Source organism: Lathamus discolor, chromosome 6 (genome assembly GCF_037157495.1).
Source record: "Lathamus discolor isolate bLatDis1 chromosome 6, bLatDis1.hap1, whole genome shotgun sequence".
NCBI lineage: Eukaryota > Metazoa > Chordata > Aves > Psittaciformes > Psittacidae > Lathamus > Lathamus discolor.
This window is the reverse complement of record NC_088889.1, coordinates 83197489-83223926: the sequence shown is the minus strand read 5'-3', so window position 1 is coordinate 83223926 and position 26438 is coordinate 83197489. Positions and strand designations below refer to the sequence as shown.

At 42.3% G+C, this 26438-nt stretch overlaps 2 protein-coding genes across 3 annotated transcripts in view; one reads left to right on the top strand and one right to left on the bottom strand.

Moving 5' to 3' along the window:
- TMC5 (transmembrane channel like 5) overlaps nucleotides 1-8737 on the bottom strand; it is a 31323-nt gene extending 22586 nt beyond the window's left edge. For both annotated transcript variants that reach the window (XM_065684251.1, XM_065684252.1), the window contains exons 1-2: nucleotides 8665-8737; nucleotides 7066-7150 (exon numbers count right to left, since the gene is read on the bottom strand). The gene's annotated coding sequence lies outside the window, so the exon portion shown is untranslated. The remainder of the gene's footprint in view (nucleotides 1-7065; nucleotides 7151-8664) is intronic.
- A 2254-nt stretch (nucleotides 8738-10991) lies between these two features.
- On the top strand, nucleotides 10992-26370 carry TMC7 (transmembrane channel like 7). The gene is made up of 16 exons (XM_065684253.1): nucleotides 10992-11211; nucleotides 11453-11687; nucleotides 13851-13999; nucleotides 14349-14516; nucleotides 14700-14785; nucleotides 15310-15455; nucleotides 16059-16206; nucleotides 17626-17796; nucleotides 19211-19368; nucleotides 20283-20400; nucleotides 20957-21054; nucleotides 21366-21549; nucleotides 22393-22523; nucleotides 22789-22944; nucleotides 24365-24443; nucleotides 26220-26370. The coding sequence occupies exons 1-16, from the start codon at nucleotides 11157-11159 to the stop codon at nucleotides 26277-26279; spliced, it is 2142 nt and encodes a 713-aa protein (XP_065540325.1). The 5' UTR covers nucleotides 10992-11156; the 3' UTR covers nucleotides 26280-26370.
- The last annotated feature ends 68 nt before the right edge of the window (nucleotides 26371-26438 follow it).

The following is a 26438-nucleotide window of genomic DNA, read 5'->3' as shown; positions in this document are numbered from 1 at the left end:
AGGGAAAGAAAAAACAATAAACAATAAAGGACAGGTCTGGAAGAACCTGTCAGACCCTGCTTTTATCTCAGCTGCACTCCTAGGAAAGCAGAGCTGAATCTCATTTAGCAGTACAGTCTCAACCAACTTCTTTATCTGCAGTGGTTTTTATTTGTGATTTCTACTGCAGTAAAGGAAGTATCACATGAAGAGAAGTAAAACGGACAGTTGCAGTGTCTAGTTACTGAAGGCTTGTCAAAATCTTCTCATTTTTGCCAAAAGCAGCTCTGAAATTACTATTGTGTTATTTACACACCTAAAGATCTTGGCAGACAGTGTAAAATCTTGCAGAGTGACACAGTTGTAAAGCACTGCCCAGGTTTTGCACACTGATTTGCAAAGAGATTTGCGCATAAACACAGGTGGCTGGTTGAATTTGAAGTCCCACATTTTAATAAGAACATTGCTTACACTTGCATTACAGCCTGATGAAGCATGCTATGAGGCCCACATCTTCAGCAAACATTCACTAAAATGCATAGCAGGAAATCTGAATATATGGTGCGCCACCCATCCCTTCTGTAAACAGTGGAATGTGATTACTGCCAACAAGAAACTAAAAACATAGTCTCCTGTAGGTGACATCTGTGTTTTCTTCAGGCCACTTCACATCCATAGAGACAGAGTGAGAGTCTCCTGTATTCAGAAAAGTAATAGCAGAGCCTCCTCTTCTCTAAAAGAAAACCAACGAGCACCCCAGGAATGTAAACCTCTTACATAGAAGTCACAGGAAGTTTAAATCTGCCAAGAGGTAGGTTTTATTTGACAGGAACCACTTAGCTCTTGATGATCTTTTGAGAACTAGCTTAGAATATACAAACTCTTCAGGAATTAGTGCATTTTGTCCTTATACTCCATTAAAAAGCATGGAAACAATTCTTGAAAAAGGTAATCATGGACCTCTGCAAATACATGCTCGGAAAACTGAATTTCCCCCTATAAAAGTGTTTTACATTTCAAACCGTAATGAAAAGCTCAAGAGGAAAAGATTACTCAGGGGAAGACAATTCTCAGACAATTCCCTTTGAAGAGTGTGCAAAATGAATTTTTCTGGTTTTTAACTGGTTTTCTAGGAACTTACTTGGACTCAGCCATCCAGAAAGCTGGGAAGCCTGCCAGCAAGGCAGCTGGAAAGCTGAGCACTGATCGAAACAGTGCCTGGTCTTCATTCAAACTAGTTTGAATGAAGATAATGAAAGACAGTTTGATGGAAATGCATGGGTTGTGTAGAATCAGCATTACACTGAAGCAAGCTGGTAGGAAGCATCAGACAACTCTATCAACCAACTTCCTAAAGTGCAACCAATCAGAAGAAGGTCAACCTGGCTAAAAAACATATCCATCACTTCTTTCTCTTACTCATTTTAAAGATCTCTAAGTGTATCTATGAAGTCTGGCTAGGACACCCAAGTAAGCCCGAGACAGACTGTCTATTGATTCCATTATTATCCACTTTATTTCCTTTGAGTCTTAAGAAGCACTTCATGCCAGGATTACTATGAAAATCCACAGGGACATCTACCATCTAACACTGAACCCAGCATCTGCAGCCACTCTTTTTTTCTCCACTCATGATGTTTTAAGCATTTTAAATAAATTCAAGCTCAAGGCATTTGCAGCATGCAAGGAAACATGAATGCACATAACCCATAGGTTTCTTGACTGTGGCTGTAGTCACTCAGAGATTACTATGCCACCTGGAGGGTGGGATGAAGGTGTGTATGAGCAGACATGCTCCGGGTGTACAGGGGGCATGCCAAACACGTACAGGTTGCATGACAATCTACCCACTTCTTCCACCCAAGCCCAAAGGTTATGAGAAAGTCATCTTCTCAAATCAGATACCTACATTATAGGTTTAGTTTGGGGTTTGATGGACTGGCAGTTTATAAATTTCTAACCAGTCTTAATTCATTGGAAAGAACCTGAAACAAGTAATGCTCAAGCTAAACCATCTGTTTCTTCTTTCTGACCTGTGATGGAAAGCCATAAACAATAGCTTCAGGAAAAGCTATGATGTTTAGACTTAGCTTTCCCTTTAAAAAGTAAAAGGAAAAAAATAGCTGGAGAACAGAGATTTTTTGTGAAAAACAGAAAGCAGGAGCTTGACAAATCTTCCCTTTGCAGAGTGGTTTCCATATGTTAGATGACATTTTGGATCTAAGCAAGCAACTAGACAAACCCTGTGTTCCTCTGGGGAATGAAATACTTTAAGATCTGTGTGTTTAACAATCATCGATACGTAAGTTACAGGATAGGTGGGAGTGAGCACTTTCCGCTTAAGTCATCCAACACACAGTAATGATATAGAGCAGGAAACTCCAAACAGTGCACTCATACGTCTGGATCATTTCCCAGAAAAATAACTGCCTTCACGTCATAGGCAAACAGCCTTGAAAAAAAATTCCGGGTTAGTTTCATCCATTCCTGTACAGGTATTCCTCTGCTATAGCCACTAATCCACATTTAGAATATAAATCAAACAAACATGAATGTCTTGCTAAAGTAGCCTTTTGACCTGGTATCAAGTTCCAGGAAAGACACATAGACCTTCAAGTCATTTACACGTAATCCCTCAGTAAAAAGGATTACATAAAAGTATATTTCTACTTCCACAAATCTTGAAGAGGAATGGAAACAGTAAGTTCCAGAACTACCTCATATTTAACTTGATAGTGTTGAATTAAGGGAATAGAACTCATGGAAGAACTGATTCAGAAGTTGAATGCACTCTGTTTCCGTAAATATCTTTTCATTTTGTAGCGTACAACTAAACAGGACTTTATTGCTACCCAAGTTATTTTTATTCATTAATCCCTGTCCTGTTTAACATGTCCCACACAGCTTCATACTGAAAAAAAATCAGATTGATTTCTGGAAGCCAAAAGTGAGCTTGAGAGACAGACCAGAGTTAAAACTAGATTACATGCCGCATCAACAACTAAGTTCCAGTACTGACCACTACTCTTCAACTATGTCAATCTCAACAGTTTCAGCACTCCTGCAACAAACCAGGAAAGCCTCTGAGAAAATCTAAACAGCCTGTGAATTGACAGTAATCCAACACTATGCTCAAGAAAACCTGATTGTGGATTGACATATTAGCAATGAAACAAATGTGACTCGCACACGGAAATGAAAGTCACTTACCTTTCATGCATATTGCCACACCTCCTACCAGCCTTGCACTGTGTTTTTATTGATCAGCAGGGTCAATTACAGGAGCCAATATGAACTTTGTTATTTTAGACCTTCAATTCTAGCAATGTAAATTGCGCCTCTGCTATAAAAGATCTTCCCAGTGGAAGATGACGTAGTAGCACTAACGAGTCATTTGCATACTACTGCATAGGCAAAGGACAGAAAACCAAACTGGGAAGAGAAAGAAGAAAGTGACAGAAATCCCCATTACAGTCTCCCAACAGCTTGTTGGATCTTCAGCTCACAAAGGAAGGTACTTCCTAGACCTATAGTGTGATGCTACCTACCACAGTTCAGATCCCATCCTCCCACTCCCCCAGTCCTTGGTGAGAGTGGGGTGCAGAGAGCAGCTGCAGGCTGGCAGAGGCAGGCAGAATGGTGTCTGTCAGACATGGGGAACATTTGACTGTGTGACTATCTCTGCCCTCAGCTGGCTTCTCCCTGGAGTAAACTCCAGCTGTTGCTTCAGTATCATAAGCTCTGCTCCTTATTTGCTCTGTATCCAGTTCCTGCACCTACTCACTTGTTTGCCTTGTCTTTTAACATTCTTCTTGCTATTCCCCCGTCCCATATAGTTAAGAGAACAATATTTCCATCCTGCTCACTTTGTTTGTAAGTTATATCCTTTCTATCACTTGTGGCTGCTTAGACAAGGCTTTTTGAGGACTTCCAACTACTTTGTGTTTGCAGTGTCTCAAACAGGTTTCTATCTCTTCACCTGACTTTAGACACCTTTATTATAAACATGCTACTGAAACATTCAAAAAATCATTACAACAAATTTTAGTGTCTAGTTAAGTATCGTAAAGATGTGCAACACACCTCAGAGATTTTGCTTAACAACAGTGGATGAAAGCCCAGATACTTCATTAATTCTGAGAAATTCACAGTAGTTTCCCTAACCTACCACACAAATCCCTGCTTCTCCACCCAAAAGGCCCCATGGGATCCCAATTCTTAAGGACTGAAGTACATATCACAATGATTTTACATTACCTAATCCTTTCCCCAGAGACCACTTGGAGAGCAAGTCTTTTTATTTGCTGCTTTGTTGCTTTTATTTTCTTAACTGTGACCACAAGTTGCAAACTTGATCCATTGGGAAAATTATGAGCATTGAGTAAAGAGGAACAATCAGGGATAAATAACTACTAAAATCAGAAATAGTGAAGAGTAAGAACAGTGTACCTGGCAGAGAGAGGAAAGATTAGCAAGAATAAGAAACCCTGAAGAGAAGTCTGTATTATTTCTTTAACACTTGAAAAATATTACCTACTTCAGTCTGACCATTAAGGGCTAAAAAAAGGGTAAGACAAGAATCACTTTGTATCAGTGCAAGTCAGTCTCGGGACTCAAATTGCAAACTGCAGACTATCACATTCTTTGCACACAACAAGACTGAATCTTGTTCTGTAAAACAAGTTCTTTTAAGTCTGTCCATTAGCCAACATTACCAGCTACTTGTATTTGAAGGAAATGACTGGTCACCAAAAAGAACAAAGCAATTTTTGAACACCTGTCTGGAATTAGTTTTCTGCTATTGATACTGATTACTAGAACAGTTCTAACGTTTTGCCTTAAAAGAAAGCTTTGTTTATTCTGCAATGGATACCTATCCAATTTAAATACAACCTTCAAATTACACTTTAATGAGCAGTATCAGTTACAGGAGCCTCATTCACAAGTTCAGTTGGAAAAGCTTACAAAAACTACACATACGGTCAATTCAGATACTACGCAGGGATTTGAAGACACACAATGTTGTCGAACTAAGTAAAGGGCGTTGGTTTTTTTCTAATATCTAGTTTAACTTCCTCCTAGTATATTGTCATCTCATTACTATTTGCACAAGCAGCATTTAAGACAACCCTGAGGGAACACAAAAACCATCCACGATATTCTGGCGAAACAACTGAGAGGCTGGAAAATGCCCAGAGAGAACCAGTCAGAGGAAAAGAGAACGAGTTTTATCACTGTTTTCTCCTAACTCTTCAAAACTCTTATATGCAGTTTTCAAATTGCTGGCAAATAATTTCACATAAAGACTTTCTTTTTAATTTTCAGAAAAAATGCAGTTACATTAAAACACAGTGTAACATGTTAGCATGTTAGGGTTCTATTCTATAACAAGCATACAGAAGCTGTGGACTACAAAAGTCACAATTAGAGGCTTTTCCACAAAAATGTGAATGGGGACACCACTGTAGAGTGCCAGCTCCTATAATACCAGCCCAAACAGCTGCCACTTTACCACTTTTCATGGCAAGAATCACAGCCCTTCCAACAAGCTTACTCTGGGAGGGGGGGAATCAAGAACAAAAAACCTTGAAACACCTGAAATCAATTGCTTTGATTGGAGTGGAGTGCTGACATTATCAGCCCAGAACAGCTAACATTTTAACTACACTTCTTAGCACAGGCAGCCAGCTGCTGTCCTTATCCCACATTAGGGCTGTGTCACATGGGCAGGGACTGACATAGCACCCATGCTTCAACTATCACACCTCGAACGTGGCTCTAGAGCTACTGAAAGGGTGCTGCTGCTACAGATAGCAGGATCAGGCTGCTATTGGTCTCAAGTCAGGTAGAGAAGACTATAGAGACATTAGGTCAGTGGAAGCAGAAGTTAACACAGCTCCTATGCCATGCCATGGACTCCTTGCAGGTTTGTTTAACTAACGGAGCATTACTAAGGCACAGAGACTTAGCAATAAAATCTTGGCTTTTAGATGTATATTTAATCTCCTGCATAAAGACGTTCCAACCTTTGTGGGTTAGGATGCAAAGGAAAAAAAAAAAGTAGCACTGAGGCTAAATAGTAAGCCTGTGTGTTTTAAGGAAGTGACAGAATGATTGACCACAAAGAACATTACTACTTAAACCTGAGAGTTTTCACACCTATTTAATACAAAAGTACTTATGGCTTCCCATTACCTACAGTAACACATAAAACTTGGAACCTGCCATTTGGAAAATGCACTGACACATTCATTCACTAGCTAGCAGACTCCAACACGCAACCTACACCAAAATGAAAGAAGATGTCCCGTTGGAAGCTTCTCACCCCAGCAAGGCTAGTGCAATACCTCGCAGACTGAAGTGTAGCACAGTGGCTAAATACACCAGGGAAGGATGTGGCTGTTAATTCTCCCGTGGGACCCACCCTTCCAGCTGAACACAGCAGAAGCTCGTATGTGACCAACGGGGGATAAAGCTGTGAGATACCACACCGCAGGGCTGACACCAACATCAGGGTTATGTACTGCTCAGCAGCTGCCGAGCACAACCCCGAGCATGTGTGCAGTGCAGCCCTAACAGTTCTAGCACCCCAAAGTAACTAAATTGGTCAAGTGCCATCGCCAGGCAGCTCGGGTGACTTCTCCAGGGAGAAGCCACTTTCCAGCCCCACCGGCAGGGCGCAGACCGCGCTCAGACCCCGGCAAGCTCCAGCCCTGGCGAGCCCGGCCCTAGTCGCGGAGCCGCAGCGGCAGACGGGAGTCCGCAGCCCCAGCCCTGGTCCCTGCCCTTATCTGCCCGCTGCCCGGAGAGGGCTGCCCGGCCCCTGCTCGCCCGTGCCAGGTGCCGTACCGGCGGCGGGCGCTTCGCAGACCGACACTCCACCCCGGTGACGGCTCCTCCCGATGTCCCGGTCCCGCCTCTGGCCCCGATGCCGGGGGCTGCCATGGCAGCCCTCTTCTTCGCTTCCCTTCCCCGAGCGGGCTGTGCGCGGAACTGCACCCCCGGAGAGGGGTAGGTGAAGTCCTGCTCTTGCAGCTCAGAGAACACAGGAAAACGACCCAAACCAAACCTTTTCGTGATACTTGCCGTAGGACACGTTGCTTTCTTTCTATTTGATCTCCAAGATATTAAGTTTCCCTCCTTCCATGAATTTAAACGTGTTGCTTTTGGCCTGGATCACAAAAACAGCACGATAAAGGAACAGAGCAGGAGAAATGTTTTCCAGACACATGATGCATTTCCTTTATCCCTGGATTAATAATTTGTAGAGCAGAGATAAAGACCGATCTTGGCCTCATATACTTTAATTTATATTAAAGGAAGGATCATCTAGAGGTGAAAAAATTAGTTCACACTAATACAGGCAGTAATTAGCAGCTCCTGGACAGGGAATAATACCAGCCCTGTCTTCCTGTACTCTGTAGGGACCAGAAGAAACAAGAACTTTACTGTAACACAGAGATACTGATTTTTCTTTTCTTCCTCCCCTCCCTATGTGCCTTCCTTTCAAGCAGACACAAGCAAAACTATGGACAAGACAAAGCAACAGCCAAGCACCAGGCAGGGGGAAAGACAGAGAAGCCAATTATGTGCTGGAGTGTTCCTGTTCCAAAGCAGCTCGGCACAGATACCTGCATTACCTTCACTCCTGCTGTTGCAGCAGATGCTGCCAGCACACCAGTCACTGCCAGGCTGGTGCCCAGTGCCCTCTCCAAAGGCTAATGCTGTCCTCTGAGCAGAGGAGCATTTTCAAATGGAACTCGTGGGACAACAGCCACCACAGGGACAGGCACAGAGAAAAAGGAAGCAGAGTAAGGACAAGGCTTGTTCTGCTCTCCCAGACCTGTGGTCTGCCCATTACTTTTTTCCTTTTGCTAATATAATAATTCTAGAACCCCAACCACTATTGTGTTAATATAGCCTGTTACCCATTTTGGCATATTTATCTCCCCAGAAAAAACACACATCTTAAAACTTCCAGCAACTATTCCTAAGTAACTTCTCTAGTCAGCAAGATTAAAAGCCAAACAAACAAATGAAAAATACCCCTGTCAGCCTTTGGATTAAAGGCACCCTCAGTACCCCTGGAGAATGGGTAATAAATCAGTTTGTTCTGCATTCTGTACTGTTGTAATGGCTGAGGATCATTTTTACCAAATGGTAATTTGGTAAATTTTTACCCAGCTTCCTATCTGGGTAAACATGTCTATCCTGTACCAGACACATTCAATGTAGGGTTAAGTGAAGTTTTCTAATACTACTTTAAGATTATGCTTTGCCCAGAGCAACATTCCTGGCATGACTGCAGAGGACTTGTCTGCAGATCTCTTGTACTGATTCAGGAGCTGCCTGCATGCTGCACAGGCCACGGGGCAAAGCATGGGGGTAGTCGAACACACTATTCCCTCAAAGTTAAAACTATCCCTTAGAACTTCCCTGAATGTTTAGAACAAGTTTCTAACCTGACGTGGTTTAGAAGCAACTTCTGACCCGAGCTATGGCATTATGAAGAAGAACCATAGAAAAAGTGTTGTGGAAACACAGGGTGCTACTGAATGTGACAGAGGGACATCCAGCATCACAGGAAACAGCATATGGCATTGGCTTCCCTGCTCAGCACAGACTGACAGCTGCTGCTTTTGTGAATAAGGGACAGTGGACAAATAATACATGAGAGGAACCTACCACACTCCGTGTGTGTGACTGTCAGGCTCTGGCAGAATCATCCATTCTGTTCTCCTCAGCATGCCTGTTTTCCCACCTGGGATTGCTGTGATCCGTAAAATCCATTGAAACATTTCCAAGTGTCTGAAAGACTTTCTCAAATAAAAATTATAAAAAACCCAAAATAGAATAGAGGATGTTCTCAAAAAAATCCCTGGGCAAGTCAATTCAATCATGTTTCAACTCCTCCAATCTTTATTTAAATTTGTTCTCACAGGGTCATTAACTCAGTATTTTTCTAGCATACAGAGTCTAATTAATCTGCAAGTGTATTAGTCACCTTTCTTCTTTGTATTCTTGGTGGTAAGAAAAGAAGCCTAAATAAAAGGCAAAACTGACCCCCCATCTGACTCCCTTAGGGAAGTCTTATAAGTATTCTTATTTAAGGCAGAACTGGCCCTGCTCTATGTTCACAGCTAAACACAAAAGATGGCCCACACTTTGTTAGCTTCAGATAACCAATAAAAGTGGGTACTTCGGCTCTGGTGTTGCAGTACACAATCATATCTGATGTATAAATCACACACTTAGCATGAATGCTCAACAATACTGAAGGATTTTTCAGGAAAGCTACCAAGGGGTTTCAATTTCCACCTGCTGAATTTTCAGGAATGATCAACTGGAAGCTGTTTAAACAAAGCTCATGAAATGTGACACTCAACCAAGGAACCTAAATCACCTGTGTAAATGGGCTTCACTGAGGTGTCAGCTCTGTTACCAACAAGCTGATCCTGCATGCTCCCAAGCTGAAGCCCAGCCCAGCCTCTTGGAAGGGCAGCAGACAGTCACGCAGCATCAGCCTTTGCTATACAAAAAATCCCACCTGGAAAAGATCATCCTGGATATCTGTGAAAAGGAAAAGGCAAGAACAGTAGGCTTGAATTCCTGCTCTCTTGTACGAACCTTCAGAGTGATTTATTGAAGGAAGAGGGCAAGTTATAGCTTATTTTCATGAGAAAATATCTAAAAACCCCGTATTAGTTATTTTGTACCAGCATAAAGGCAAGAACACCTACAAATTGTTACGGGGTTTTTTTTGTTTTGGTGGTGGGGTTTTTTTGTTGTTTTTTGGAGGTTTGTGTTTTTTTAAACTAGTTCAGAGCAATAAGGAAGCTCCTGTGCTTTAATTCCTTGTGTCTCTATTTCACAATTCTGCTTTAGATATATGCCTCCTTTGCCAGTAATACATCAACTTCCTGATCATAAACACGTACATCTAAATTACTTTGAGAACTTTCATTTTAATCAATAAAATTTTATTGTTTTATTATGAAAACCGATGATCCACACATATTCTTACTGCCAATAAAGCAGTTCCAAAGTCACATACCTGAGCTGTGACACACAGGGAAAAGAACTTAAGAGATTACCAGCTCTAATGATGAGAGATCTAATGATGGTTTATCTTTAGAAGTACCTCAGAAAGTTCAGAGGAATGTTCAGACAAATCTGGTTACTGATTTAACTATCAGTAGAATACAGTAAGAAAGGCTAGAAATGCTTTCCCCCCCGCCCCATGTAATACCTTTGAAACTACTGGAGGTTTCATTTTCTTTTTCATCATACATGCTGTTATTTTCGCACTAGAGGCAAGAATTATTCAAAGAAATAAGTCTCCCAGGGATGTTTACTACAACTTTACACAAATACCACCCTGTCGGATAGAAAAAGAGAGCCAAGCATCTACTAGCTTTGTTTGCTACTGTTCATGCCCAGTTTTCACATTCGAGGGTAAAGCTGTGCTCTTTCCACTGCAGCTCATGTCACTGGGTCCAGTCACGCAGAACGAACCAGGGAGTTTGAGCCTGTGACCCAACGGGAGTTGACCAAATACCAGTTTTAAAGAAGTTTTTACAACACCCAGCGCCAGCACAGACGTTTTATAGTAACAGAAGTAATTGAAACAAAGCCTATTTGTAAACCAAACATCTGCGAGAGATGTCGCATGGGCAGGCAGGACATTGCTCATGGGGTGCTTGGGCAACGCCTCATTCTAACGGAGGGAGTGCTCTGTTAGTCGTGTTTCTTTACGGCATTTTTAAAGAAAGCCCTAGGTAACAGGCATAAAAAGACTCTGATATCCTAAACGTGAACCTAATATTTAAGCCTACAAGGTTAAAGATACAAAGCAAGGCCGTGCAGGGAGGAGGTCCAGGACTAAAGGCAGCCCTATGGGTGCAAGCGCGACCGGGCCCAACGCACCTCAGCCCTACCTCAAGGGGCTCCCCCCTCAGCGGGGCTCCCACCTGCGGGCACAGCACCGCCCGGCCCGGCCCGCCCCACCGCCCGCGGTTACGGGCGCCCCCTGCGGGCGAGGCGCCCCGGTGAAGGCGGCCGCAGCGGGGAGCCTCGACCCGCCCCGCCAGCGGCCCCGGCTCTCCGGCAGCCACCGCCCCACAGCCCCGCCGGCTCTAGCGCCCGGAAACAGCGGCACCGGCTTCCCCCGCGCAGACATGAGCGGGCTGGGGGCCGCCGCCGAGCCGCCGAGCTGGCGGCGGGGCAGCAGCGGTAAGGGCGCGGGGAGGCAGACACCGAGCGCCGCGGGACGGGAGCACCCACCGGCGGGAGCCCGCGGCAGGTGGCGGGGGCAGGGAGCGGCGGCCGGGCGGGAGCGGCGCTGCCCTCCCCTCCCTTCCCCTCACCTTGCCTCCCTCAGCGCGGCGGGGGGCGGCGGGGCCGGGGCTGCGGGCTGGGTGCCATGTTGTGGCGAGCCCCGCGCCGCAGCCCCTGCGCTTCCTCCCTCTCGCAGAGGTCTGTCCTGCTGAGGAGCCGGGAGCCGCCGCACCTGTGGGGTTCCTGCAGCAGCTGCCCAGCTACCAGTCGGCGCTGAGGCGGCGGAACGCGCCCGGCGCGGGCACCCATGGGCGGCGGGCGGCCCAGCGCGGCTCTGGGGGGCGCCGCGGGGCTGAGGCCCGGGGCCCGGAGCGGGAGGCTCGTCCTGCGAGGGAGTACCCACTGAGTATCGCGGGGAAGCGGAGGCTGAGGTAAAGCTCTGCACGTGTTTTCTGTTCTGTTTCTTAATTCCAATGTCCTGAACGCAGCACAGGTGGGACGGAAGGCTGAAGCAGCGCTGTGTCTGTTCCACACTGTGGCATGTGGTTTTGACCAGAAGTTGCCCAGGTACTCATGCAGTATGTGGCAAGCTCGCTGTAGCACCTCTGGTTGCAGGAGCATGGCTGGGTGCTCTTGCCTGGCAGGAGGGATTAGCTGACTTGGGGGAGAAATAGGTTGAATTGGGAAAAATGAGTCAAAACCGGGAAATACCTGCAGCAGCCAAACGCGTTTTGTACTGGCTTCCTTTTTTTTTTGTTCTTCTTGCATCAGGGTTTTGTGCTTTTAAGGGTCACTGCGGGTTATTTGTCATCAGAAACCCGCTGCTGCGGGCGAGTGCTGCTACGAGTCTACTGAGCAGTTCTTCCAAAATGCATTGCGCCCTCTCTGGTGTGGCTCAATACAGGTAGAAAGAGCCCTTCCAGGACCATTGCTTCCTTTTTTTGGTTTATTTTCCTTTTCCCTACTCTTTTTAAATTGCCTTTTGCTGTGAGCTGCAGACAGTTCCTGCCTCCCTAGCGGTTACTCACAGGACAGGCAGGGAATTGCGAAGGGCATGCTTTGTCCCGCCTGTACTTCTCTGCTTGTTGTCTCACATTCTTACTGCTAGGCTGAAAGCTCGTTTGGGGAGAGAGGCTATGGTATGTGTTTTTACACTGTCAGGCAACGGCTGCACCTTTAAATCAGTTATTTCTTAGTTCTGGTTATGGATCAAGAAAGAGGTGAAAGTACAATTAATGTCTAGTGCTCCACAGAAAACAATTGTAACTCTCAAGAGCAGTGGGAAATGAGTTACACCCTGACCCTGGACTTAAATGTAACCCTACAGCCTGTACACAAGAACAGCAGATGATTTAGGTTATGGTAAAGGACAGTGCTCAATACATTGAATTTTTATGTGAAGTTGTGTATCTTGAGAAAGGAGCTGCAGTCCTGTGGCTGTAGTGCATGTTAAGAACAGAGATGGGATATCCCAAGCTTGTTTACATGTTTTAGAGCTGAGAAATTCTGGTGGGGCTTCTTGGTGCTTTTGTGGATCAGTGATCTTTGTGCATTGTGCAGCAGCTGTCAACACAAAATGCTTGACATAAAATGTCCTGAAAGCTAAACACGCAGCTTCTGTAACACAGATGAATATGCAGCCCACGCCTCTGTTTAAAATGCAGACCAAACACGGGGCAGATAGTTCTCCAGTATGTCTGTCTAAAACCCTACATGCTCCAGCCTGTAGTTTCCACAAAGTGAAATCTTTTGAGTGTAGCTGTATTTGGACTTAAAAACGAGGTCATCTGTTGCCTGTTTGGTTGTTGTACATAGGGTTTAATTTGGCTTCCTATCAAAATGCTAATTTTACTTTCAGCCAAGAAGGATATGGAAACTTTAGCAATGTACAGCACCCATGGCAGTGGCATGGCAGTCAGGCACACACTTCAGTAGGGGTGTGTGCAAAGGCTTTTCTTCAAGCTGTGTTTCTGGATAGTTTTGTCTGGTTTTAAGGCTTCTTAAAAGAAAAAAACATAACGCAAACTTTTATTACTTTCCTCCGTCCCCCCAGCGTATGTTGACATTTCATTCTGATTTTGGGATGTGTGAATTTTCTGCAAGAGAAGAGAATAAGGTTCTATTTTGAACAGCTGCATTTATAACATTAAAAGAGGAAAGCTAAATATTTTAGAGAACTTTTTTTAAGAGCCTCTTGGTGAAGATGCTCTCTCCATGTCAGAAGTTTTCAGGAAAGAATCTTCTCTTCTTTTCCCAAACATTTGTAAATATGAAATCGTTAGTGGAATCTTCCCTGAGATCCCACCAGGAAGTTCAGGCTACGTGTTTTTCCTGTGTTGTGCTATTGTCAGTTGAATTTTTTATTTTTTCTCCAAGAGAAGCAACTGTTTTCTGCAGGAGGACTTGCTGTATTTGAATTAACTTGATGTCACGGTTACCAGGAGACACAGATGAGGACAGCCAGTATACCCTACTCAAACTATTAGCACTGTGGTGTCCCTCCCAAGGCTGCAAGCAGGCTCCATTGTGCCAGGCCCTGTTGCATGTTGTGAAAAAGTATTTCTTGTGCTCAGTAACTATTTCTTGGTCCTTAGGGTCTTGCAGCAGGCTGATACAAAATATTTATCTGGGTGGAAGCAATGGAAAAGAGCTAGCAGTAAATCACTGAACAAAGTTCTCAATGAAGTGAAGGAGTTGTCATCTTACCTGGAGCTTTGGCGACATGATATTCACAGCATAGAAGGTACTTATTGTCTGATGTCGATTTTTTTTTTACCTTTAAAGTTGCTTCTGTTATTGGTAGTTTTACATATGTAACCATAGTTTCAGATATACCTGCATGCGTTTAACAAGTTACCTTATTATTGCTGATATAAAATCCATGATGGGGTAAATGGAAATATATTGGATAAAATGATTAAAAAGTCACATTTTCATTTGAATTATATTGCTAAAACCCTGCAGTACTTCAAACTAGCTTTAGTAATGTTTCTTCAGGTTGCTTAATGTAACTGAAATGATAATTTGCTCATTCTGTACTTTCAATGATTTTTATCATCCTAATTATTGGCACATGTTTCTTTAATTCCCAGGGAAATTTGGCACTGGCATCCAGTCCTACTTCTCCTTCCTGCGTTTTCTGGTCCTTCTGAATTTTATAATGTTTATCCTGATGTTCAGTTTTGTTACCTTTCCCGGCATCATTTCCAAATATGGAATATTCAACAGTACCTTTGCTGAAATTCCTCCGCAGAACACAGGTAAATATCTTCTCTATGTACTGCTGATGTTTGTAAGTTTCCCCTTTTCTATCAGCTTTTCCTCCACCTCCCAGGAGAAAGAAATGCTTTTATTAGGAGAACTTGCCATGTTTGAGTTAACTTTATCTTGCAGTTTTGTGAGCATTACTATTTGAGTGATGTGTTTTGCCTTTCTGTTGACAGAGCCTCACTGCACAGTTTATACACCTAGTGGTAATAAGGGACTCGTTTACTTCTATACTTACCTCAAAGATTTGCTCAGTGGCACTGTAAGTAATTAGGGTGGTTTTTTTTTTTTTAAGTTTCTGTGTCTCTCATAATGTTAAAAAGCTTTACTTGGGGGAATGAAGCTTAGATAATTGTGAAAAATGACAAGGCATATGCATCACTGGGGTAAAATTAGCCTTAATCATCTGCAAGAAAGGGAGTTTTCAAACTGACTTCTATTGCATGTCCACAAGCCTGGCTGGCCACATGCTGCAGTCTGTGCCTCTCCTCCCCAGCTGCCAAGTGTTACATATCCTGTAGCACACTGCCTGTTGTGCTCTTCGTGCAGGGTGTCAATGTTTTTGTCATAGAGCTCTTTGATTGGAGAGGGGAGGGATTTTAAGCACCGTCTGTTACAGTTTGGTAGAGGCAGTAGCAGTATTTAGAAGCTATGAAACTCTTGTAGCTTGCTGGGCATACAAATAGTAATTTTAAATTCACAAAATGATTGCTTAATACCATGTTGGATATAACTGGGCTGTTGCTGCTACTGTTACAAGTTCTATTTCAACTCATATTTTCACAGGGATTCCTTGAAGTAACAAGTTTGTTTTATGGCTATTACACAATACATACTGCATGGTTCAGTATCCTGAGCTACAATTTGCCACTAGCATATCTGTTGGCTACATTTGCCTACCTTGCATTAAGTTTCATCTGGATAATAAAAAGGTAAAGGTGTTGGTGTAGTTTAGGTATATATTTTCTGCTATCTGTTGCACAGTTTACACTGCATTTTTGCTTGTAGGGAACATACTCTTTTGTATGGAAATGGAGAATCTTTGAGGATGCAGTGCCACAGTAGCTTTTGTCTGTTCGGGAAACTAAGCCAGCAAAATAAGTATAAATAAACAAATTTGAAGTATTACTATTTTTCATATTTATGCATACATGTATAGTTGAAAGTCCTTTATTTGTAATAGTTGTAGGAGGATTTTCTGTTAGTTTTTTTTTTGTGCTTTTGGTTTGTTTTTTTGCCATCTCAGCTTCCTGAGACAGCTCTTGCACTGTCAGATGACAGGAGAAGGTATGACTGTGGCTAAGTGCAGAGGGTAGTAACCTGTGTCAGTCATGGCTTCAGCTGACTTTGGTTGCTGCAGAACCTCACACTGAAAGCATCCCAGAGACTTGCTGTTAGAAAGCAAGTGTGGCTGTTCGCTCATGGAGGGGAGAGTGTCATTTAGTCTTTCAACCAGGTTGCTTCAGGTGTGTTCTTTTGTTTCTTTTTCTGTGGATAAAATGTCCTTTTAATGAATTAATTGCATTTTTCTTTAGGTCTGTGGAAGGATTTAAGCAGAACTTGGTGCATGGTGAAGATCAATTTCAGAGTTACTGTAACAAAGTCTTTGCAGGCTGGGACTTCTGCATTACAGATCCAAATGCAGCACGGCTAAAACATCGCAGCTTGCAGTATGAGCTCCAAGTGAGTAACTTTGATTTCTCTATAAGTATGGTTAAATATAGCTTAGATGGCTAAAAAAGAGAGGCATGTAATTTTGCAGGTAATGGACTAAGGATAAAAAGGATTGAAGTAGCTTATACTGGGGGCAGGGCAACCCACATCCTCTTGCACGCTTTCTGGGTAGCTAGAATTGTGGTGCAGTGGCCCTTCATCCAGTGGGGACTGAAGCCAACCTGTCTTCTTCACGCTCCAGTCCTGCTTCCTGTGTTTCTACATAATCCAACAGGAAAAGCTATCCAAGCTGTGGGCAAAACCCTGTACTGTTGGGAATCAGTCTCAGTATTCTGGATTATAAGGCTACAGTGTGGGAGGCAGTGGTTTGGGGAGGAATAAAATTCAGATGGTGCTCATCATACAATCTGAGAGCATTGTTGAAGAAGATAAAGAGATATTGAAAGGTTTTCACTAGGTGTCTTTGACAAGCATGCACATACAAAATGCTGATACACCTAATAGATTTCCCAAATCATAAAGCTCTCTGAGAAAGAGAGATTAAAGTATTTTTCTGGTGAAACCAGTACCACCTTTTTGCTCTCCATACACTGGAAGCAGAGATCTGTGTAGTGAAATAACTACCTTTGAAAAGACACTTCCACTTCAAACCACAAAGCAGTAATTACAGATTTCATAAACTACAGAGTTGCTTTCTGCTCTAGTAAAATCCAGGGTCATCTTTTTCATCATATAATCAGTCTCCTTCACTTAACCACAATTTTGCCTCTAGAGCTCACACCTTAGGAGAACTTTCCTCTTTATATTACTGTTTGGAAATACGTCCTCAGAAAATACCTGGGTAATCTCTGGGTTTGCTCAGGTTAAATTGCTTTCACAGATGATACTGTGTTTTCACATCAGCTAAGGTGAAATATATCAAGTTTACATGAAAAGCTGTTCAAGACTGTACTACTTTTTCTCGGTGCCATCCCTCAATTTTCCTTCACAAAAAGTAGGAGAAAGAAGCTTGAGCGAGGGCTGGTTACTTGTCTGCAGAAGTAAAGAGATGAGTGGGCTGATATACATGTTTCAGAGATCAGTACCAAGCTGTCTGAGATCAGTCACAATAAAGAGGCAAGTTGTCTTTCTGTCCTTAAGGAGATATGTTACCAGTTATAGTAGAGATAAGAGGATTACAAGGCAGTTGTCTTTGGCTACAGTGCCCTCAGCCTGAGGGTCCTGTTCTCAGGCTGAACACAAAGGGGCTTCCACTCCTGCACGGACCCTTTTGTATTGATGAAGAGGCACTCTCAGTTGAGTGTGCTTGGGCAGGTGGTGGAGTTGACCCTCTTACAACAGGCTATGGATTTGCATATTCATAAGGTGAAAGACAAGTATTGTATGCTGCACCAGAGAGCTACTTATCCTTTTTCTTTTTCATTTTAGACAGACTTGGAGGAGGAAAGGCTGAAGCGAAAAATAGCTGATAGAACAGTGAAAGAAAAGCTACGCATCTACTCTCTGAGAATATTTATAAATATAATTGTCATTGCAGTTTTATCAGGATGTTTTTACTCTATTTATAGAGCAACTGTCTTCTCTCAAGAAAACTCCAGTGTAAGTATCAGACATGACATTAGGACAGATTCAGCCGGGGCTGGTGATTACAGCAAGAGGAACTGTTGTGAAAGAGTCAAGTATCTTAATATAGCACCTTTCATATGAGGGATCTGAAAACTTTCTACAGTGTTAGAATTATTTTAGTAGGAAAGAGTGAGAAAGATCAAGAACCATGTGCATAAAAAAACAGTCTGATGCAAAGGCTTTGTTGTTGTGTGCCTTGGAGCTAGCGCAGCTGAAAGAAAGAAAAACAGTCCTCACTTTCCTTCTCACGTAGCTGTTCTCACCTCACTGTGATCTGCTAGTACAGACTTTGTATACCTGGGCAGTGAACTGGCTGAGGGAACTGATCCAGTTAAAACAAAATTTCATTGTGATCAGTTTCTTGATTTGCTTCACTGCTCAGTTGCAAAAATGAACAGCAAGGGAAGGAGAGAATAAATATTATGATCTGTATTGTGGCTTGAGTTACAGCTACAGGAAGGCTTTGAACACAGAGGATTTTGCAGAAGAAAAGGTTGGTGCATCAGTAGTGGAAATAATCAGGTTAGGTGGGGTTATTTACCCCTGGCAGGATGAGCAGATGGGAAGAGTGCTTCAGAAACAGAGGTCCAAGAGCAGACAACAGTTTCAACAGTTTCTCAGCATTAACTGATTTCTGTGTAGGACCCCAAGGTTGAATTAGCCTGATATGAATCAGGATCACAGTTTTCTCTCCAGTCTGTTTGTTTGTGATGTGAGGGGTATTGGCTGTGTATGGGGAAAGTTGTGCTCATGGTGAACCTAATTCTTAACTTCTGTAAACTGCCAGGGTTGCAGATAGAGGAGCAGGAAATGACTTAGGAAGTGCTTGTGTCAGAGCTATTGTTTGAGGCAGAGGAGGATAGCACAGTACTGAACATCTTGAAAAACAGCTTCACTTACTGTGGGCTTTATGTATAAGGGTTGATGCTGTGACTTGGCCTAAATGAGTAGGTAGAGGAGCTTGTTAAGATGGTAGAAAATTTAGGGGGGCTGCTTGGCACCATTGCAAATAACTTGAAAAGTGTCTGCACTTTGACATAGGTGAAAAAAATCCAGTGTTAGTGCTGGATTAGGCAATAAAGTCAGACACAAGCCTTGGTGAGATGACTCTCTTCAAACAGGAGCTTTGGGGAAGTGCAGAAATACTCTTTATCTGGAGGTAGAGGGAGTTGCTGGTGAAGGGAGCAGGGTGTGTAGCAGGAAACTGCAGAAACAGATAGCAGTGGTCAGGCTTGTAGTTCCAAATACGGGTGGGGAGTGAAGACAGTAAAAGAGTTTTGCTACCTGAATCCTGGGTAGGAGAGGCTGGTGGGTAGCTGGAGAGAGCGCAATGTCAAGAAGGTGTGTTTTTCTGAGTATTATCTTTCTCTCATCTCTTCTTAAATAGGACATCAGCAATATGAACTCCCAGACTAATCTCTTAGTGCAGTATTTGCCTTCCATAGTGATCACATTGGCCAACTTCATTGCTCCTCAGATCTTCTCATTTCTGATCAGATTTGAAGGTTATTCACCGGCCTTTGAAATCAGGCTGACACTCATGAGGTAAAAACGTTTTTATTGTGGCCTTGCATGTTGTTTCAACAACTTGGTAGGTTATAAGTACTGTAAACATTTACATGTCAAGAAGCAGAGAGGTTGGCCTCTCTGCACTGGAGGGCCCAGGCACTGGAAGCCAAGGAGACATTGTTTGACTTAGGTTTAGTTGGAAACTTTGAATCTGCAAACCATCTCCTGTTTTGAGGACAGTACAGCCCGGTCATTCCACTGTCCAAGTTTTTCTGTCAGTCCCATTTAGCTGCGTGATCTGGACATCTTCAACAACCTGAAATAAATAGTCAGTATAGAAGTTGTGGCTGCAGAGCTCTGGATACACACTGTTTTGTGTGCAGAAGTTCCTTGAATGAGCAGATGACTGTACAGCAGTGACTGAAACACGGTTTTGCTCAAGGCAGAATATAAAAGTTTTGGGCTAAAAGGTGCTTCAGTGTGAGAGCATGAAGAACTGTTACTTGGAAGCTTAAGGCATTAAGATCTGGGTTGAAGCATGTGAAATATGCAAGCCCCTGTGCTTTTTATTTCTGATTTGGCTAAGTGCCTCTGAAGGTCTGAAGCCACGTGAGGAGGAAATGCTGCACATAGAGTTGTCACCTGGCCTCTCAAACTATACTTGAGAGAATTGCAGCCCATTGCAGCATCAGGACTGCAACTGAAATGGCTGATCTAGAAACAGTACTGAGAAAAGAAATGAGGGACTGTAGCCTAAAGCAGGGAAGCTGAAAAGCAGTTTAACTTACTACTAAGGAAAGAAATGTGTTTATAATTTATCTGGCTCTTCCATTAAGGCTCTGGTAGACCCTTTTGTGCTTCAAGCCTTCCTGGGACTCCTGTGCAAGCTGAGCCAAATGTCGGAATGACTTTTTTAGCAGGTTTGAAGTTAGGTTTTGCCTTTTTTCCAGGTGTGTCTTTGTGCGATTGGCCAATATTGGTGTTCTCTTGTTCTCGCTGTGGAGTCAGATCTCCTACTGTGCCACCGATGAGTGTAACGCCTGTGGATACAATTACAAACTCTATCCTGTAAGCAGATTTATCTTGGTTTTTAATTGTCTGAACTTGTGAACAGATTTGTTTTCCAACAGACTTGCTTGTCTGGAGCTATTCAGAATCAGGCGTGGGGTTGCCATTCATGTTATGCTTGGTGCTGATTCCTACTGCTCAGTGCAAACCAGTACAGTTCTTATGTATATCTTTTCTTTGTCTAAAACTGATTAGAATTAGTTCAGGGGGATATATTATCATTTGGATAATAGACTTTCTGACTACCAGAATTGTTTAAAGTAGCTCTAGTTTAGACATAGTTGTGTTACTGCCTTTTGCTCCAATTAGGCAAATGGTCTTTCCTCAAAAAAACCCAACACAAACCCAACAACAAAATCAAACAAACCCAACAAAACAAACAGAAAGCTCAACATGGAAACCCTGAAGCACTTAAATATATTAGAAATGGGAGTTAATACAGTTGGAATGTTTTAGTGTTATCTGCCTGAGATGTTTGTTGCCTCAGTGATTGACAGATTTATTTTTCACTTGTTATTGAGCTCCTGATCTTGTTTTTCCTGACTTGTTTTTATAGTGCTGGGAAACTGAAGTTGGGCAAGAAATGTATAAACTGACGATATTTGATTTTATGATAATTCTTGCTGTGACCCTCTTTGTGGACTTTCCTAGAAAGTAAGTATCTGCCTTTTGAGCATACTTTTGCTAATGACATATGAAACAGGTTTTTTTTTTTTGTCTGTTACTATTTCCCCATATTTCTAGCCAAGCTACCAGTTTTAAAATAAAACTTAACTGCTCAAGCCATCAGATATGTTTGTTTGATAATCAGATGGCTGTGTATTTTTTCATATTTTAGTCCTTTCTTTAGACATTTTTGTGTTGTCTACTGCTTAAATGCTAAATATCTGTGTGTTCCAAATCTGTTAGAATTCAGCTAAGCTTTATGACTTTAATTTAGACCTAATGATATTCTTTGGTTTTAGGTTGTTAGTTACTCATTGGTCTTGCAAGCTAGTTCAGTGGTATGGATTGCAGGAATTTAGAATTTCTGACAATGTCCTGGGAATTATTTATGGGCAAACCATCTGCTGGATTGGAACCTTTTTTTCGCCACTTCTCCCTGCAATAGCAACTATAAAGTACTTCATCATCTTTTACATTAAAAAGGTAATGAAAGTGTGTGGTAGACAAAGAAAACTGAGCCCATTTCTGTGGGTTTTGTAGTACAGATATGCAGTTGATATAAAATAAATAAAAGCCCCTAAAAACACCAAAGGATGTGGTGTTCTGTAAATGAGTCAATGGCATTCCATTTTCTGTAGGGTTTTTTTTTTGCTTTTAAGAGAAGGTAGAATTTTTAACAAAACATTTTCATATAATAAAGCTTAATTATAAGTGTTTATAGCATTTTCTTGCACTAATCTATTTACTAGCAACACATCTTAGAACTTAGTGAAAATTTTGCCAAGCTGCTAAAGATTTGGAAACATAATGGAAGATCCAAGCTGGGTTGGATACTCAAGATGTGATTTCTGCACATCAGAAGCTTTGTTCTCTGACTGCACAGCTCCTCCTGTGCGTCAAATTCTTGCTGATATTTTAGCTCTTACAAGAGGGGATGTATTCAGTGAAGACGTGGCAGAACAAAGCTGGTGGCTGTGCCATGGATCATACACCAAATGTCAGTTGACTGTGCAGGTGTATGAGGCCCTCTGGATCAAATTTTTACTCAAAATAACTTATACCAGAGTTATTTTGAATATAATAGCTCAAATTATTATTTAATATAATATTGAGTTATTATTAATAACTCAAATAACATCTGACTTATACCAGAATGTAAAGCATTCTTGCTGTAGCCCTCTTCAATGCATGTACATCAATGAAAGGATGGTTATGTGGTAGCAGGTAGCATATCTGTGAATGGAAAATCCAGTTGGTGGGGAAAGTATACTTGGATGTATGTATATAGATGTACTTCTAACAGTCTTGCTCACTTGCCCTCTTCAGATCAGTTTGATACACACATGTAAACCTGCAGCCAGACCTATCAGAGCATCAAGTTCCAATTTTTTCTTCTTGCTGGTGCTGCTGATTGGGCTCGTCTTGGCTTTTATTCCTTTGGGAATCAGCATAGCACAGTAAGTGACAATTTAACTTCTATGAAGTTGATACTTATTCTGAGGTTGTCGGTTTCCTAAAAAGAGAGACACAACTTTGGAATGACAAATTGGAATAAAATATAGAGTGCATTATAAATAAAACTATAACTCAGTTTGTATAAACAAAAATCACAGTTCTAAAGATACTTTTACCCCATTGGCAAAATGGTGCTGGGCTTGTGTTGAATTATTTTATCTTTACATTTTGGTGTAGCATCTCCTTTCTGTTCTGTTTCTTTGACAGTATCCCCTCCTCCAAGGCATGTGGCCCATTCAGGAGTTTTAACACTTCATGGGAAGTTGTTCCAGATACAATACTTGGGTTTCCAACAGGTCTGCAGCAAGTCCTTTATGGCATAGCATCAGAAGCTTTTGCAGTGCCTTTCTTTGTGGTCATTTGGTGAGTTTTGTGGATACTTGATTCAGTCATGCAGCTGTATGGTTCATTGCTGTCCTTCCTGAGCTGATACTGAACAATTATTGGACCAGATTTTCCATCTGCCTTCAAAAGCATCAAAGCCCACATGAATCCTCAGCTCTGCCCATGTGCTGATGCTCATTAGCTTTATTCCATTTCCTCTTGCATGTCCCATATCCCACACTTGTCTTTCTCAAAAGTGTTAACTGTGAATCATTCTGCAAATTAGTATTTTTAACCTTATGATCACAAATCCTATCTGCAAACCTTGGTTTAAAAAACCCACAACAAACCAACCCCTCAAAACAGTAACCCTGTAAGATAAAATCAGTATTGAACCATAGAATTTTTAAGGTTGGAGGTCAGCTGTAGAGATCATCTAATCCAACCCTCCTGTTCAAAATAGGGTCAAGTAGGTCCTTGGGAACAGTGTCCAGATAGATTTCTGAATATCTCTGAAGATAGGGGAACTTCACAGCCTTTCTGGGCAACCTGTTCCAGTGTTTGGTCACTCCAGTATAAAAGACTTTTTTTCCCCCTACATTTAAATGAATTTTTTTTGCATTTCAGTTTAATCCAACTGTTTTCAGATCTTGGAGCCTTGTTACCTGATACTTTTTACACTTGAGAAACCATTCAGCTTATTTCAGACTGCACCCAATGCTTTCTTGCATAACACATGTTTATGTGTTCTCCTGAGCTGGCCATGTTATTGTGTGCACAGGAAATACCAATTCCTCTTTTTTAACTTTTTCTTTCTTTTTTTTTTACTTTATCATAAAGCCTATGTAAGAAGTGGAGGATAACTTGCATTGCTACTGTACTACTTACTATTTGGAAAAGAAAATACGTGATTTATATAGGCATTTGTGCTATCATAGTTCTTGCTACTGCTCTCCATCTTTTAATGCGCTGTGAATAATCTGTGTCACAGACTACATCTGGAATATTGCTACAAGAAATGGCTGCAATTCTGATCTGTTGCTGCTTGCCATAGTTAGAAACCCCAGTGGGAGCAAAGAGTTACTCCATTGAAACCTCATTAAACTTAATTTTTGAGGAGCAACCCCCCCTCATACCTACACTTTGAGCAAGGCAGGAACTGACAAGTCTAGAGAGTGCTGTCAGAACACAACCTGTAACATCTGAAAAGTGGCCATGCGTGTATGTTCCCTCGCACTGTCCCTGCCTGCTGGCAGCACAGATTTCTGAGCAAATGCTTTTGAGCAGAGCTATGTCATATCTACCCCAGCTGTATATTGATTATTTTATATTTTTTCTCCAGCAGCTTCTCATTTGAAGCAAATGCACGAACTGACAGTTCCTCCAGCTTGTAACAGTCTTTTTCTGACTAATTCTGTTTGGGTGATGCTAACACACCGTGTTGGTTTGTTGTTTGCAGCATCATTATGTTCTATTTTATGGCCTTGGCTGGAGCACACAAACGAGTGGTTGAGCAGCTGAGGGAGCAACTGGTTCTGGTAAGATTTGACCCACTTTTCTGTACCCCTAAAGTTTTCCTTATTGTGTCAGTAGTTGGGCATGCAGAGGAACACCAGTTTTCATGATCTGGAGTACTTGGTGTTTGCACAGACTGAAGAATGTTTTGCAAATTATACAGGAAAAATAACCAAAGCACTCTAGTATTTCTCAGTCTAGTTGGTTTTCTTGGGTATCAGCTGCACCTGCAACAAGGTCCAATTGTATGAGGCAACATACATGCATGAGAGATGCCTCTGAGAAGCAGTCTTCCTGTTCTTTATCTATTGTCTTGCTTAAATACACCCATCTGTATGTTTGTTTTTTTCCTGCCAAACAAGAATGTGAATCTTGTGTTTCCTGCCCCCTCCTCCATCTCACACAATGCCCACCTCCATTTCCTTCTCCACTCTTATGATCAGGCACCCCACTCCCTACCCTTCTGTTGTGGTTTAAGCTCAGCCAGTAACTCAGAAGCACACAGCCACTCCCTCACTTCTCTTTCATTTTCCCTCCCTGCTCCCAACGGGGTGGGGAGGAGAATCAAAAGAATGTAAACCCCATAGGTTGAGATAAGAACATCCAATAACTAATGTATAATATAAAACTACTACTACTACTACCGCCAATAATGATAAGGGAAGTAACAGGGGGAGAGAATATAAAATGAAAGAGGGAAGGAAAAAAACCTCAATAAACACAAGTGATGCACAGTACAATTGCCTACCACCTGCCAAACAATACTCAGCTGGACCCAAGCAGTGATCTGCCCTTCCAGGAGACTCCCCGTAGTTTATATGCTGGGCATGGTGTGCTGTGGTATGGAATGCTTAGCTAGTTTGGGTCAGGTGTCCTGTCTTTGCTCCCTCCTGGCTTCTTGTACCCCTCCTCACTGGCAGAGCATGAGACTGAAAAGTCCTTGATCGGGGTAAGCATTACTTAGCAACAACTAAAACATTGGTGTGTTATCAGCATTGTTCTCAGACTAAAGCCAAAACGCAGCACTGCACCAGCTACTAAGAAGGAGAAAAATAACTGTTACAGCTGAACACAGGACACCTTCCTTCCAGCCTGGTATTTCTACTGCATCGTGTCTGGTCTTATTCCCGAGGGCAGGTCCAGCACCGCTTGCAGCAGATACTCAGAGTAGAGCAAGTCACCACTAACTAGTTCTTCAGAGAACAGTGCCAGTGCAGACTTGCTGCTTTGTGGCCATCAGAAGCTGCCGTGTTTGACAACGTTCATACACTGTGGTCTGTCGAATTCTACACTAGTCAGAACTTAGCCTCACTAGTAAGTCTTCTCACTTTGTTAAGGAAACAGCCCTTTTCCTGGTGTGTGGTTCTATTAGTTACGGCATTTGACAATCCATCCTTAGAAAAACACTGTGCTGGGGAGAGCTTTTTGATAAGTAAGGAATATAGGAGCAAAAGCCTTGCTGCTTTTTCAAGGGTTCCCAAATCAATTAGGAATTCTGAAAATCCTTGCATGCTTTTTATTTTTGTTTGCTCATTGTTCTTAAGCATCTTGGAAGTACAGGTTTAAGTTTCCAGGTGTGTGAGCTGCTTTTACTAGGCTCAACACAGAACTGTTAATGTGAGACAGATGAAGCTAAGACTATAATAAAGTTAAAATCATTCAGGCAGTTGAGAGTGTGCTGGGAGTCACTAATGAGAGTGCAATGTAGTGAGTGCATTTATTTATTTCTAATAAAGAAGTGAGCTGTTCATAGATAACCTCTTTTAATCTAGAGCATACTTTTTATTCTGTCTTTCAAGGCAAGTCGCGACAAGCTGTTCTTAATCAGGAAGATAACAGAAGCTCAGAGGCATCCTTGAAAACCACGAAAAGCCAGAAGAACTTGACTTCCCCAAACTCACAGAACCACTAGATAAGAGTAGAAGCACCTGCAGTACCTCAAAACTGAGCAGCTGACTGCACCTTGGCATTGTGGTTTATCTAATGGACACCTGTAGTCTTAGTTTTGATTGTTCTAG